The sequence below is a fragment of the Haemaphysalis longicornis genome, unplaced genomic scaffold (genome assembly GCF_048455015.1).
Source record: "Haemaphysalis longicornis isolate Haplotype H1 unplaced genomic scaffold, Haemaphysalis longicornis Haplotype H1 scaffold_1, whole genome shotgun sequence".
NCBI lineage: Eukaryota > Metazoa > Arthropoda > Arachnida > Ixodida > Ixodidae > Haemaphysalis > Haemaphysalis longicornis.
Window position 1 is genome coordinate 272,013,171 of NW_027526203.1, and position 15,533 is coordinate 272,028,703.

Genomic DNA, 15,533 nt, shown 5'->3' on the forward strand with positions numbered 1-15,533 from the left:
TTGTCCGTAGATTTCTCTGCTAGCCTACCATTCAGCGAAGTGTTGCATGTGCACTTGTGTGAAAGACTTGGAGCTTGGTACTCTCTACAAGCTAACTAAAGGTACATTCCTTCTGGCACAAACATGCTGTGGCCAAGTTTAAACTGAGTGAACAAATTGCGACGACCCGCCGGCCGACTAGCTGGGCCAACTGTTTCTGTTGGAGGGTTGACGAGCCGTGCAGCAGAAAAGTCAAGCCAAGCCATCTTCTTTTAAAATCATACGAAACCTCATAGGAAATCGGCAAGGAGAATGCAGAGAGGAGAACAGCATTTTCGAATTGATTTTTCTGCTGAATAAAGTTGCGTAAATGCAGTGAGTGTGGTCGAAACATGGCCTAGAGACTCCAGGCTACAATTTGCGCTAGTAATCCCGCAGTGTTTTTCAAATCACTTCAGTGTCCCTTTAAATAGCAGCTGAAGTACAATGCACACAGCTGAATGTATGGTGTTGATATGCAAAGCTAGCTAGGCCTGCAAAGCTAACAGGGCCCGAATCCTGTTAAGTGACAGCTATCATTTGTCGGTGGCGTAGTATTTGCATAAGGAATAAGTTTTCCTTGGTTCGGGCTCAGAGCCCTGTGCGCATACAAGAGTTGAAAGAAAATGCAGAGGTTGCTCTAGTGTAGACAAGGACGCAGCTCAAAGCGCTGTAGACGCAGCTCAAAGCGCTGCGAGCAAACAGCAAGATGCAAACCAGCGCTGGGCTGGCATGCAGGTATCAATATCACAGCTATTGCACACAATGAACAAATTTATTTAAACTGGCAGTGATAGCATAGCAGTGACAATTTACAGCAAGTGTACGTAATACACAAGACAGAACATTGATGTAAACTGGGGAATCTGGGATAGAAAAAAAAAATGATTTACAGCAAAATTTTGTGCCAGACAAGCCTTGCCTCAACAAACAAAAATTGCTTTCAAGAAAAAATTGCTACAAGTTACACAGGTGTAGCGACGTATTGCAATAAGTTCCGAAACATGGAACACGATATGAGAATGGAAAGTCATTGTAAACTTCCAAGCATTGCCCATAACACACACTAGGCACATATAGGGCAGTGCTTTTTTAAAGGGGGCATGAATGCACTCTGACAACGAACATAGTGGAAAACTGTGTGTTACATTTGACATGTTAGAATTACCACATATTGCAAGTGTTGAGGTGTGCCCATGGCCTGTCACAGCTCAAATTGGGCACACAAAACTTTCACAGTGTTGATCGGTAGAGAAAGCCCTTATCCTTAATAACATTGCACATCAGAGTCAACACCGTGAAGAGTATGCAAAGAAATTACACAAACAAACGAACCATGGAAAAATGTTTACAGCTGGAACAATAGTGAACAGGAGACCTCCAAGTATAAACTGTAACCACAACAGAATGGTTGCAACACGCTGATGTAAACGAACATTCAGGAAGGAACCCTACACACAAGGGTCATTCGACAAATTTGGTAAATCTGACGAAATTTGGCAATAGCAAATTTGATTATGTTGGCTCTGTAGTAATTCTCAACTCCCCATATTCCCCAGATTTTTTTTACTTTTCAGGAAAAAAAAAGTGCACCACTTGCATTGTTACCTAACTCAAACGACCCTTACATACTACGGATCACACAGTCCAGTTCAAGGCAATGGAATGGCACCCCTGGCAGTGTAGAGCTACAATTTGTGGCCAACTGCCACAATTACTTGTACACTAGTTCTTTGAGAGTTACGCTGCAATGAAAATAAGAGGCTCCCGACAGCCTTATTGCAGTAGAGCGAGTTTTTCACTATTTTACTATATTGAGCCTATCTCAAAATGTTAGCTACTTTATGTACTAAAGCAAACACATGACCTGGTCTTTACCTTGGCAAGGTTAGGAAGCAGATTATGATACGTATGCTTAGCGTCAGCTAGGCTGCAAGCAACTTCACTTACGTAACATACACAGATACTAAACCGGCAGACAAACAAACAATGGTGAAAACTGCACCGAGCCTAGCAGCCACCCCGGACGCTCAACAAAGCTTCAACACCAGCCATCACAAAAGTCAGAACACTATGTATCAAACACTTATCACATGCCTCTTCACTGTCTAATCACAAATGGTCATCACCTGCATAAAATGCACCATAAAAAGCACATACGAGACTATGACTATGACAAGGATGACTATGAAAATGACTATCAATACTGAAACCTACTAATAATATAGGATTGTTCAGGAGCAAGCTGCCACCACAGGAGTAGGTACACTGTAATGATAAATACAGCTTCTATATCACACATAACCTGATTTGGTTTCTTTGTTCTCATAATATAAATTCAATGCAGATGGCGCAAAGGTCTGTCAAATCACACTGACAAGCCAGCTGCATGAACCTCCATAGATAAACTTTGTCTATACACAAGAGACAGAGAAAAAAGAAGAAAAGTTCCAGTATTTTTTTTGTTTACGAAAGTAGTGTGCTTTTACAGGCTTCCCCTTTCTCCTAAATATATACTTACTGGGCAAGTAACTCGATGTCAACTAACTGCAGCAATGAATAAACAATTGACAAAACCACAGCAAGCCGAACACACGCTGCTGACTTCTTTGTGTAATCAAATTTATGCCCAACAATAACAAACAAGGTACAAACATTATGTGATGCCAAAACATGGTGCTTTTCAGTCCTTGGCACCATTGCTTAAAAAAAAAAAAAAAAGAAAAAAACGGAAGGAGAGGGGGCAGACGTGAGATACATTCACTTTCATGCTTAAAGGAAGAAGGTCTTTAATCAAACACTTTATATTAACAGCTATAATAATGAAAATTGGGAGGACATATACCGTAAAGTTCTGCGAGAATGCCCTCCCCCCGAAACATTGCCCACCCCCCTTAAAGAGTGAAATAGTCAAGTCGCTAAAAGATCCCAAAGATCGCCCACATCGTCTATTTTCTGAAAAGCGAAACCAGCAAAAAAAAAAAAGGCAGAGGGAAGTCCAGGGTTTCAACATGATGTCCACAAAAGATGGTGGCGATTGTAAAAGAAGTTACTTTTTTATAAATGCTTAGCAGACTTGACTTTGCTTTACACCCAGTCCTTGATTTGTGCACAGTTCACCAGTACCATGTTTAGCTGCATCCCTCCAGCAGTTTTTACAAAAGCTGTCACAAAACCAAATATGAAAATCCCCATAAATTTGAATATAGTCATTTTACATAAACACAAATTCGAAATCAACATATATGTCTTCCAAATTGCATCATCATAGCTGTAAAAATAACGTTTTTAGTTGAAGACCAGTGCCCCCACCGAAAATTCTAGAAAAAGGAAAAGAAGAGAAAAAAAAATGTTACACTCAACTGTCTTGCAGTTTTAGGGCACTGCCATCGTGTTAAAAAAAAAAAAAAAGAGAAGTGTGCCAACAAACAGTAGTAGGCTAAAGGTGGTGGAAACATCTGCTTAACCAAGCAAAGGGGTGCAATTACAACGGGAACTGGCTAGAACTTGGCCAGTTCGCTGGTGTAGATGCCAATGTTGCTAGAACTTGGCCAGTTCGCTGGTGTAGATGCCAATGTTCTCCATGTCGGTCAGGACAAAGTAGATCTGCTTCAGCGAGCTTGACATGACATTGACGAAGTAGTTGGCGATGGTCTTTATGACTGTCTGTGCAGCTTGCTGCCGCTGCTGAGCTGAAGTGCTGCAGGAGGCAAAGGAGAGTAAACAAAGTGATTAGGCCCCACAAGATGAGCATGTGATCGGAAATGTACGAGGAGAGTAAACAAAGTGATTAGGCCCCACAAGATGAGCATGTGATCGGAAATGTACGACCCATGCTCCCTGGCGTCAGTCTACACTGCTCCCCACCTACTGAGGAGTTTAGCAAACAGAACGCCACTGGTAAAGGCACTGTGCACTGCAAGCTGCTCTACATGTGTAGCGCAGCAGTGTATACCGAAAATCTCCGCTACCCAACACCTTGTAGGACTGGTGGAGGCAGGGATGTCTAGCTGTGGCACAATGCCTGCTCTTACGCTGGCGACGTACGTAAAACAACCAGGTCCAAATTAAACCTACGCTTAAGTTGAAGTTTCACGCGCCAGAAATGTGTTGCAGAGAGCTCTGGACCTATTTATAACACTTAGGGTCTTTGACCCTCAAGGACACCAAAGTAATTTGTAAACACTGTGGGATTCCTAGTCTGGATGTTTCAACCACTCTTGCTGCGTTTGCGCGACTTTACCCAGTAGAAAAATAAATTCGAAAGTGCTGTCACACTCCTCTCTGCATCCTCCTTGCCAATTTTCTATAACGTTTCGTATGATGCTCAAACGAGATGACTTGGCTCGACTGCGCTGCTGCACAGCTTGCCAACCGTCCGACAGAATCAGTCGTCGGCCCAGCGTTTAGTCGGCTGGCCACTGGTGGGTCGTCGCAATTCGTTCGCCCAGTTGAAATCAAGCCACGACACGATGTGTGCCTGGAATGATGTGCCTTTAGTTTGCTAGTTTGCAGACTGCATGAAGCTCCAAGTTCAAGCAGCTACTAAATAAATTACTTAATTAGGCTCCAGTATTTTCTTTATAACCCAAAAAATAATTATGCCACTTGAAAAGTAATTACATATTTGAAATGAGGAAGACAAAACACACATGCACAGTGATTTTCATTATCACAGACCAATTAATAAAAGAGTTCATTTTAAGACCAGCGTCTCCCCTTAATAAAACCAGCATCTCCCCTTAATTTCTAATGAAGTGACTCACTCAGCATCAAGATTTATACACAGCTTATAATAACTAGTAATGAGGTGCTCGTTGAATGAGCAGTGAAATAGTTTTTCTCTGTTATGCATGAAAACAAACTTTGGAATGGCTGTGAAGAAATAAAATTGAGAAAAATTTCCGCTCTTGGTGGGATCCAAAGCCACAATCTAATTAAATTTTACAGTGGCCCTGAAGACCTGAATTGCTTAAAAAGCTCCCAATAACTTTGCAACGTGAAACACAGACACCTCCCAGGAAGCCCTCTTTGCTCTGGAAAGGGAGCGACTCACTTGTTGGTGATCAGGGGCGGGAAAGTGAGGACACGCATGTTCTTTTCATCGGCCAGGGAGAGGCAGTTGCGGACGCACTTTTCCAGCAGCTCGGTCGAATTGGCACTGCCCGCAGCAGGCACGTGGCAGTGAAGCACATGCTTGGCTTGGAAGAGGTGGCCAGGAACTGGGGTCAAGGCAGCTGCAAGGGTACGCACCCGTCAAACCAGCCCACCGCCTGGAGCCTTCCCTTGAACGCCCCCACTGACCATCACAGTGTAGCCGACAGAGCCCTGCCTCTCGAGAGTGCCCTATACCCTAGTTACACGGGCACACCTAAGGGGGGACGTGGCTTTCCAAATCAACTTTTTTATTTCTTTGTGGATTTCGATGAAAATCGGCACAGTAACTGAAAATGCTTGTGTGATTACACCAAAAAAATTTAAAAGTAATATTTTGAAAAGTTTTTCATGTATTAATTTTTCTTTGAACCGCTTGTACCGAGCTTGAGCGGCTTATAAAACATGATAGAAAACTTGTTCGAAGTGCTTTGCATTCCCAAATGAATGGACGAGGTCGTGACAGTCTTAGAATTTTTTTTTACAACACCATGCTTTTCAGTTTTCATTTTTTTAGAGGTTAATGTACAACAGGCATGTCAACTGTGAACGACTAGTTGAATAAAAAAATTACAAAAAAAATTACACCATCTTCCCACGTGGGAACCCTGAGGGGATGCAAAGCTGTGGAGTAGTAGCGTGTTAATTGGTTGTTAGAGTTAAAGACACGTGGAGTAGCGTATTAAATGTCTTCTTTATTTATCGAGTAGTGGGGAACGTTTTGCGGCTTCTCGTTCTCGAAGCGAGGAATCCGCTGTTCGACGCTGGCGTTTCGAAGCGTTGTCACGTTGCCGAACGCCATCTGAATCAGCTACTGGCCACTGGCGTTTCAAAGTGGCTTCTCGTTCTCGAAGCGAGGAATCCGCTGCTTGACGCTGCCATTTACGTTCCGCGTCGCGAGGTCTCCTCTGTGCAGCCTTGTCTTCGGAGGTGCTCGCGGTTCTGACAGTGTGCTGGCTGGCGCTAGTTGAAGGTGTGCCAGCCAGTTCGCTGACGGAATCGTTGGCGTCCATTTGCAGTCATCGGACGGCGCAGTACCGAAGAAGCAACTGAGCGGAGCGCGGATGGGTTTATTTGCAGAGCAGAGGGAGTGGAGAGGAGGAGGGGAGAAAGCAGCGTTATCACAGCTGTTGTGGAGAGGGGGAGAGGTGCGGACGCCGGACAACGGAGGGTCGACTAAGAGATGCTTTGCATCTAAAAACAAATCTGGAAAACTAACAGTGCCACGACCTGATCTGTTCATCAAGGAATGTAATGCAAGAAAGGAATGTAATGCAAGAGAGAAATTGCCTAATTCAATTTCCCTGACTTTTTCACGTTTTCCATGACAATTTTAAACGAAATTCCCTGACCTATACAACAGGCGCCATTATGTAGAAATAGTCCGTGAAGCATATAAAAAGTGTAGGAAAACACATTCTATCATTGAGAAAAACACATTTGTTGCAAGTGCCCTAAGTCTCAAAATGCCCCTTGATTAACTCCAGTTTGTTTGTTCAGTTTGAGGTTTACGGCTTGTGGGATAGAAGCTTCTTGTGGGATAGAAGCTTCAAATTCCGCTTCAGAGAGCACCTTTTGCTTTTTTTCTTGATTGTCCTGGCTCGACATGCAACGTGAACCGCAAGGTGCGTTTTTGCACGCGATTCGGGCGCGATGGCGTTGCGCGTGTGATTTTTTGGCGCCCGCGTCGACGATTCGCGCACGCGGCAGCGAATTCTGCCTTGCTCAGAAAATGACGCGAATCGCGCGCGGCAGTAGGAGGAGCCTGACGACTTGCGCCAATGGGGAGCCGCGCGCCTCGTGGCGGCAGCTTCGAAGCTCTCACAGCTGGCTGGCGCCGCGGCCTCCGCCAGAGATGTTTAGGCTTACCACCCCCACAGGTATTGCATGGGCGCTTTCACTAGCGGCGCGGATGATGTTTTATAGTACTGTTTTTCGCCCACATTATAAGCTGCTTTACCTCAAGAGCAACTTCGTGCATGTCTTGTGCGGCATTTTAGAGAGCGTTTAGAAGCGGTCGCTCGAACTCCCGTCACCACTTGGCGGTCGAAGTCGCCGCCATGTTGCCGCCGCCGGCAGCACCGCGCGCAGCGTGCGGGTGGTGCGGGTGGTTCTGCGGCAGCGTCAGCGCGTCTGTGACGTGCGCGGCGCGTTTTCGCGAGCAGAAAACGCCCCATGCAATTCACGCTAAACCATGTCATGTTCTTTTTTAATTAACAGGGGTGGAAGCAGGGTCTAGCTTTTTGGAGCAGGCACGGGAGCAGCAAAAGTCTTATTTTGGAGCAGCTTTGGAGCAGCAAAAATCCCATTTTGGAGCAGGTTTGGAGCCGTTTAGAGGCTATTTCGGAGCACTTTTGGAGCACACTGACTGCTTTAAATAATGCGGCTGAGCGCACTTTTAAGAGCAAGTAGGTAATCCAAAACTGCATGAAAAATAGAATTGGGCACAATTATTTAGCAGGAGCGCAATAAATCAAATAAGACCTAGCACCTTGATATTACCCTTTACTAGGGACTGAAACCTGCTTTTTGCCAATTCCTTTAAATGTAGCGACTTTTTGGCTTTTATTTGTATAATAATCAACACTATGTTATTAACGGTGGCTGCTTTAATTTTTTGGTAAAGTAGTTTCGAGCTAAAACAATCGCGTGCAGCGCGCCGCCCCGCTGCCGCCGTCACCGCAACCGCGAAATCAGGCGTCGCGAACGTGCCCTACCCACGCGGCACTCGCCGAGCGCGCATCGTCTCCCATCGATAGGCCCCAATACGAAGACGGGCGCCGTAAAATATGATGCCGTATTCGTAGCAAGCTGCCGCCGCCGCGTCGACCGAGAAGGCAGGCATCATAGGCAGGCAAAGGCAGGCAGCGAACGAAGACGGCGATTTCACGACGCCTCATTTCGTGGTAGACGCGAAGGCGAAAGCGGGCACGGCATCCCATCAAGACGCCCGCTTTCGCGGTCGAGTCGGGCCTCGTCGGCGCGCGAACGAGTACGGCGGCTGTGTGGCGCGCTGCACGAAACTGTTTTAGCTCCACAACACTTCTTTTATTAAAGCAGCGCGAAAAATTCGGCTTCAAAGGAACTTCTGATTAAAAAGGGCCGTTATTAACTGCGGAGCTGTGGTTACTGGCCGTAAGCTCGGGTTCGTGCGCGCCGAAAATTCCCACCGAGGAACGCTAACGCGCACGTGTCCCGCGGCTCTCGACCTGACTCGACAGCGGAGAGGAAAGTGATAGCAGCATAGAGATAATATACTGACTCTAGAGGGAAAGCGCGCCGCTGAGCCAATGCATTGGAACCATACGACACACAGTGGCAGACATGATACAACGATTTGAAGGTTGCCAGCTGAGCTTTTGCTTACTAAAAACGGCGAAAGCGATGGGTTGTAATCTGGCAACGCGCTACTGTGTCGTTTCCGCGTCCGGCTAGCGAAGCATGCCGGGATTAATTGTAACATGGCGGACCGCTGGCCAGGCGGAATTTGTGCAGGCGGCGTCGACAGCATTGCGTAGTTTTATCTCCTGTGGGTAGGTATACCGACGTGTTCTCGGTTCAGCGTGTGACTTATATGTACTGAGACTATTTGAGCAAGATGTGGTAACGCTCACACAACACTTGCGCGCAAGCTCGAATGCGACTGATCGCATGCGCGAGGACGCCAAGGAATCAGCTGATCCGTACTGGGGCGCACAGAAAAATGAATCTCCGTCATGATCTCCGAGCGTTTTTGCGCTGTGCCGCTTTATTTGCCATTCTGTGACATTTTGCGCGTGGATCAATGCTTTTCAAATGAAGTAAAGTGATCTGTGACTTTAGCTAAATGTGGAGCCTTTATTGACACCAAGAAAAAAAACGTTATCGCATGGGCCGACGCTGATATTGCCGGTGAGTCGCGGCCCTTTGAAGCACAGGAACGAAAGAGCGCGGTCGATCGCAGGCCAACGGAGTGACAGAACGCAGGGCAAGGGAGTATGCGAAATACAGTCAGCGGCGTGTCCCGTTTTCCTCTCTGTCTGTATTCGTCAAGCTCTAGCTGCTTTCCACCACTTCAAAGGGAAAGCTTGCGGGACTGAATGGGCAGTAATTTGCTGCACAGAGCGCGCGGGTAGAGAACATTGACTTATTGTCTTATTCTGACTGGTTTAAAAAGAAACCGCATTTAGTTACCTATTTTTTCGTGCTACCTTTACGAACGTTTGCGCAAAAGATCGAAGCGCGGAGAGCTGTAAGAAGTTCCATGAATAAAACAACTGGAACGGAACGATTATAAAAGCTCCTTTTATTTCTCTTCCAACGAGAACGATCGCTGCCACTCCGTAGCCTGTAGTGAACTTGCGGTAGCCAAGGTCAGATCGGAATCGCTGTTCCGGCGTCAGTGCAGGGGCAATAGATAGGGTGCTTAACGTGAAGAAACGAATGACAGCCTCGCGAGCGCCCGGGAAGGCACTTTCTCAGCGCGTGCATCCGAGTTTTACCAGTTGTACACGTTTTGCACGCACGCAGATCTGAGTTGGAGACTGCACACACACACTGCTCAAGTCAGGCGCAAAGGGCCTCGCCCCTTCCTAGCACACCGAAAATCGAAACCAAAACTGAACTGCGCACTCACTCTTTGTTCGCTAATTAAAGCCTAATTACAGTAAAAGTTTTTTTATATAGCTAGTTTAATTACTGAGGCAATTATTTGTAACTATTTTGCTTCAGTTCTTTGTTTTATTTAAATAATTACGGAACAACTGTTTAGAGGACTGAATAAAATTGATCTGGCAACCATGAGAATTGTATCATGTCAGCGCCCACGATTCGTACGGTCTCGGAGCTCGCTTTACCCCCCTGGATAGCAGCCGCCGCAACACTAGAGGAGCGTGCGCATGCGCTCAGTATCGTACAATAGCCCACGCGCGCAGCGGCTTCGCAGTTCTCGGTTCGTGCAGGTCCCGAAAAATTAGACCAATCACCAAAAACTACTGTGCGAAGGGGTCGTTCCCCTTACTTTGAGCAGCTGCAAATTCCAAGAGGCCATGCATCAAGTTATAAAACTAGATAACTGTTCAAAGTACTTTTACTCATGCTGGTGACAGCCTTCCGGGAAAGCCGTGGCGATAACAACGTTGCAATAAACTCCACGAGGGAACCACGAGTGCACTAAACTGCCGTGGCTATGGATGCGGCTGCGTCTATTATGATAGATATGATAGATATACTGTTGCCGTTCCCTTTTAAACGGGTGATCGACGGGAAATCCGGCGCTCCGGAAAGCCAGCGCTGTGTTGCCCGGACGACGACAAGACTCGGCTAAATTTGGTGTTGTATGCTCTCAATGGACAATAATCGCACAAATTGCCGTTTCTGCGCAGCTTGGCGCAGCAGGGCAAATTGGCACACAATGGCGCAATTTGCGCAGCAGTTCCACCCCTGAATTATGTAACTCTGGCTCCTGATGTCACAAGAAAGAAGTTCTTTCAAGATTAGCTCCCAAAAAGCGCTGCCTTTTAAAATTCACTGAAAAAAAAAGCGCGTTGCGCATGCGATTTGGCCACCGCTACGCAAGTGCGCAAGTGCACCCAGCAACCTAAGCCAGCTGCGAGCTGCGTGAACCGCACGGCGAGTTTCTGCACGCGATTCATGCGCGGTATTTTCACGGCCGACGATTTCGTGCCTGCGGTGGCTCCTTTCCTGCACAAGCAAGTGCGTTTGTGCCTTAAGTAGCATTTTAAAAAAATGTGTAAAAGCGGTCGTTGGAGCTACCGCACTATTCCGCGGCCGGTGCTGCCGCCATGTTGCAGGCGCCTGCCGCTCGGCACGCACTGTGCGGGTTGTTTCCGCCGCGGCGTCAGCGCGCCTCAGGCGTGCGCACTGACGCCGCGGCGGAAACAACCCGCACGGTTCGTAGTGTCGAAACTTGACACTACAATATGTGTCCCTGTCACGTGACCTGCAAACCTACCAGCTACTGTAACTGCTGAAACGTTTATTTACGTATTGAAAACCTTTTAACACAAGTATTTGTACAAGCTTAAATAGTATATGTATTTCTAAACATTACTTTGAAAATTCTAAAGACACGCCGCCCGCCGCCACTGGGTTGCTCTCAGTGTGGCTAACTGAGCCACCATGCCCAGAATCAACGGCAGCGTTCAGCAAACAGACCCAGCGAAGGAGCGTTGACGATTCTGTCTGAGTCAGGGGCGTTTGTTTGGCCAAAATATTTTATTTCAGTCTCCAAATACGCCAACGGCAGCTTTAAAAAAAAAAAAAAAAAAAAAAAAAACATCGCGCCCGGGGAGAATCGAACTTCCCGCCTCCACAACGTGAAGCCAGATTCTACCTATCGTCTATCCCAACAGATGGCGCATTCGTGCAAAATAGACCCTTGCATTAAAACACATAAAGGAACAGGAAAGCCTGCGATTCAAACTTTTTTAGCTGGGAACAAGTTTTTAAATATCGTTTTTTATTTCGCATACAGACAGAACTATGTTGCCGAGCTACTCTATGTCATGGTTGCCAGCATTAGTTTTGGGAGGGACACATACGGCTCGTAGATCAAAGAATTCGATTTAAAAAGTTCTAGAGCGTTATCAGCAAAACCGTTTCTCGTCAAGGTGCTTTAAGTGATGCCCTTTCATTTGGGATAGAGAATATATACTCCACAAAAATCGGTTGTCTGTCCCTTTAATAATTGCACCTAGTTATATTCTTGCTTTATTTGCTCAGCTTATCATGCGTCTTTACACTCTTGACCGCATGCGTTAGGCCTTCTCCAAGTGCCGGGGCTAAGCTTTGGAGATGGTGTTTACGCGATTCTTTGTCCTCGCGCAAACACTCTGCAGAGGTGCTGCAGGCATGTAGAAAGAACAAAGTGGATGTACTATGTATACGCAATATCGGTCAAAGTACCTACTTTAGGGCTCATACACCCCCCCCCCCCCCCCCTCGGATACTGCATACTTCGGCTACAGCGGACGCTTACTTCCGGATTAAGAGGGTCCGTTGTAACGGGTGTAGACTGTATGCTTCTTGAGTTACAAGACTTTACCTTCAAAAAATCACCCCAAGATTAACTGATTAGGCAAGAACTCAACCAGATATTTATGTTAGTGTGATCAGCAAGGCCTCTTTTGTGCCGAGAATTAGATTATTGCTTTATTTCCTTTAGCAGGGTGTTTACCAAGTTGACATTTCCAAATTCCCTGAGGTTTCCAGGTTTTCCCCACAGTCTTTTTGATAAATTCCGTGAGTGACCCAGAATGTTTACGTCAACACGGGCTGACACCACTTCACCAGTTGCTGTCCCCCTCTAAAAAGCACCTCAAAAATAAAATATGACATAATAAAGTTTAAGTACTAACCAGTAATTTTTATCTCATTCAAAATGGAGACACAATAGAGTGGTAGTAAAATTCACAGTAAATGAAATATCTAAAAAAAAAGTAAAACCGTACTGCCATGTTCAGGGAGTCAAGAGGGGGAGGGGGGGGACTTGCAAGCTGTATGAAGCTAGTTCTCACTGGAACCGCTGAATTCAGACGGCGCCATCATCGCTAAATTTCCCTGATAGAAGCACAAATTCCAAGAGTTTTCCCCGCATTTTTTCCAGACTATTCAAAATCCTGGAGAATTCTCGGTTTTGCTGGTTGGTAGACACTTTGCTTTAGGTATCCAGAAAGAAAGAGAGAAGCTTCACTTTCGTTGTGACATGAAACCATTTCTGGTTTTGAAAGGAAGGTGAAACTTTTTGTGTTAGTTTTTTTTATACCTAAAGGATATAAAAAAATAATCTAATCGCTTCTCGGCAAAACCTGACCTTCCTAATCACACTGACAGAAAAATATTGTAGAGTTCTTGCTCAATTAGTTAATTATGCTTAATGCGGCTCTCAGGTAATTAGTCTTGTAACTCAAAAAAATATAGACGATATCCCAAAACTGATTGCAGTTTTGCTGATAGGATGGTTAGTCACATAAGTGTCCCTAATTTGATTAAATTTGGTCTGTAAATAAAAGAGTAGTTTTACTTGTCACAATCCCCCTTTAATTCAAAGTGTTTTGCAGTACCCATGGACTTTCTATAAACGCGAGTCGACTGTACTATATTTGCAGTCACTGCTTTACAATTCCTCTCACCATTTAATAGCCATACACAGTCACGGGTGCCATCGAGAAGCTTAAAAATAAGAATGGGGAGTGGGGGAGTGCTTACTGTGCCCTGATTGTGGAAAATACTTCCCTCAAATCCTTTCCATTTAGAGTCGGCCTGAACGTTTGAAACAAGATTTTTGACTGCCTGAATCTATTGCAACCACGGCGGTGCTAAAAGTTTTTCCTGTTCATTACAGCAGTGCCAGGACTCTGGTAGGTAACATTCTGTTTGGCCCTCAACAATCAGCGGCTGTGAAAGTAACATAGCACTTTTTAGCAAAGCGAAATTATCCTAAACTGATGTGGAAACACTTCCAGAACACCTCATGCACCAAGTCTGCTGCACAACATAAACGTAGTTTCCAGTGCAGCACACAGGCCCGAACTTATATCAAAAACGGCTGGTGGTGTGCATTGCACAGCAGTGCAATTAGATGCGTTGAGCAAAAAAGAGAGCTAGAGAATAGGTAGGGAAAGGGAGAAACCGCACAAATGAGGATTTTGTGGTGGATTAAGTTGGTGACACAAAAGCGTTGTTTAACAAAATGACACAACTCTGCCCAAATGACACAAATGAACATGAGAAGTCTCACCTGCAGTGCTCTCTAGGGGTCCACGGGAAGCGAGTAGATCCTTGACTTCCTGCTGAAAATCTTTGCCACCCACTTTCTCCAGGGCTTGGCCTACAAAGGAGAAGGGCCGACGAGACACACTGGGTGAAAACAAACCTTAACCCTGGCCACACCACCATGGCCATCGCAAATTAAATGAAAGCCTGGAAAAAAAGTCAAGCTGAAGCAGTCCAAAAAATTCGCAAGGTCCTCATACACCCGGCCATTACATTACTTTCACAGTGCCTGTTAGTTTCCCTCTTTTGCAGCTAACTTCTGTTCACACAAATGGCCATGACATTCACCAATGCTTCGCCCAAAGGGAAACGGCGAAAACGGCTAGCGAATAGAAACACTTAAACCTCCACCAGGCACATCATTTTGGGAGAAAAACTCCAGCCGTTGGTGCTTTGAAATTACCACAAATTGTACTCAGGTTGAAGTACTTCAGCAAGCACAGATGTCCCCAGTAACAAAAATAGATGTGCTGTTCACTCACGCAAACATCCCCCCCCCCCCCCCCCAGTAAGGAGGGGAAAGAGAGATATGTCCCAACTGCTACATGAACCAAAATGAGAATGTACGCATCTGAGGCATTGTAACGGTTCAAGCTTTTTCAAGGTTCAAGCACTGTTCAAGCTTTGAAAACTCGCCCGATTTTGGGTTGTGAATCTGAAATCATGCCATTGAATGCCCGAGGCACCTGCTTTGCATTGTTGAAGGGCTTTGTAATCTTGCTCCTTAAGCTGCTTTGCTTGGGGCACTGAAGAATTTGTCAAGCTCCCGCTTTTGCTACTGCAGTATTCATTTTATAAAGCGTGAAAGAAGAAAAACTACCATGCGCAGTTTGCGGCGGCTGCACCAACTGCAGTGACGTCAGGTAAAGGTGCTATGTGATTGGACAATGTCCAAGATTAGCATTCAAACAAGTTTCGGTTATGTGAAACAGCATGCTTGACATCCAAGGTTATCGCTGGATGGGCATTCTCCAAATCTCCATAATCGCCATACCGCGCTTCTGTTATGTTGTCGGCTCTAAAATGCCTTAGACAAGCCTACCAGGATGGCTTGGAATAGTAGCAATCACTAGCCGAGGCCTCCACAATGGATGAACACCCTCCGTGTCACCCCAGACACTCAAATGCCATGCCCTTTTCCCCCATCTTTAGAGCTTGCCTCACCCATGCCTGTACCGTAAAAAGCGTGTTCGCACCAGGCCAAGGGTCGGCTGATTCGGGACTGTGCCCACTGCCCGCAAGCAGTGAGTGCTTATGATAACTAGAACTTGCTAGCGCGTCAGTGTCAGTCTGCGCGTGTTCCGAGAACTCGCTCGTAGAGCAATGAACGTTACGGCACAAAAATGGTGAATTCAGTATAGCAAACATTGGCCGAAAACGATAAACTCATCTGGCAAAAGAGAGAGAGAGAGAGAGAGAGAGAGAGAGAGAGAGAGAGAGAGAGAGAGAGAGAGAGAGAGAGAGAGAGAGAGAGAGAGAGAGAGAGAGAGAGAGAGAGAGAGAGAGAGAGAGGATCCCTTGGGGATTTGAACTTGCCACTTGCAAAATAACATAAGTTATGTTATTGATTGATTGATTGTAGGGTT

General features: G+C 45.9%; 1 protein-coding gene across 1 annotated transcript in view; it reads right to left on the reverse strand.

Moving 5' to 3' along the window:
* Window positions 1-774: 774 nt before the first annotated feature.
* LOC144145810 (core histone macro-H2A.1-like) overlaps window positions 775-15,533 on the reverse strand; it is a 40,796-nt gene continuing 26,037 nt past the window's right edge. Inside the window, exons 6-9 of the mRNA XM_077677570.1 lie at window positions 13,913-14,002; window positions 5,075-5,255; window positions 3,558-3,718; window positions 775-3,517 (exon numbers count right to left, since the gene is read on the reverse strand). Of these exons, the coding sequence (XP_077533696.1) occupies window positions 3,559-3,718; window positions 5,075-5,255; window positions 13,913-14,002 (431 nt within the window). The 3' untranslated portion in view covers window positions 775-3,517; window position 3,558. The remainder of the gene's footprint in view (window positions 3,518-3,557; window positions 3,719-5,074; window positions 5,256-13,912; window positions 14,003-15,533) is intronic.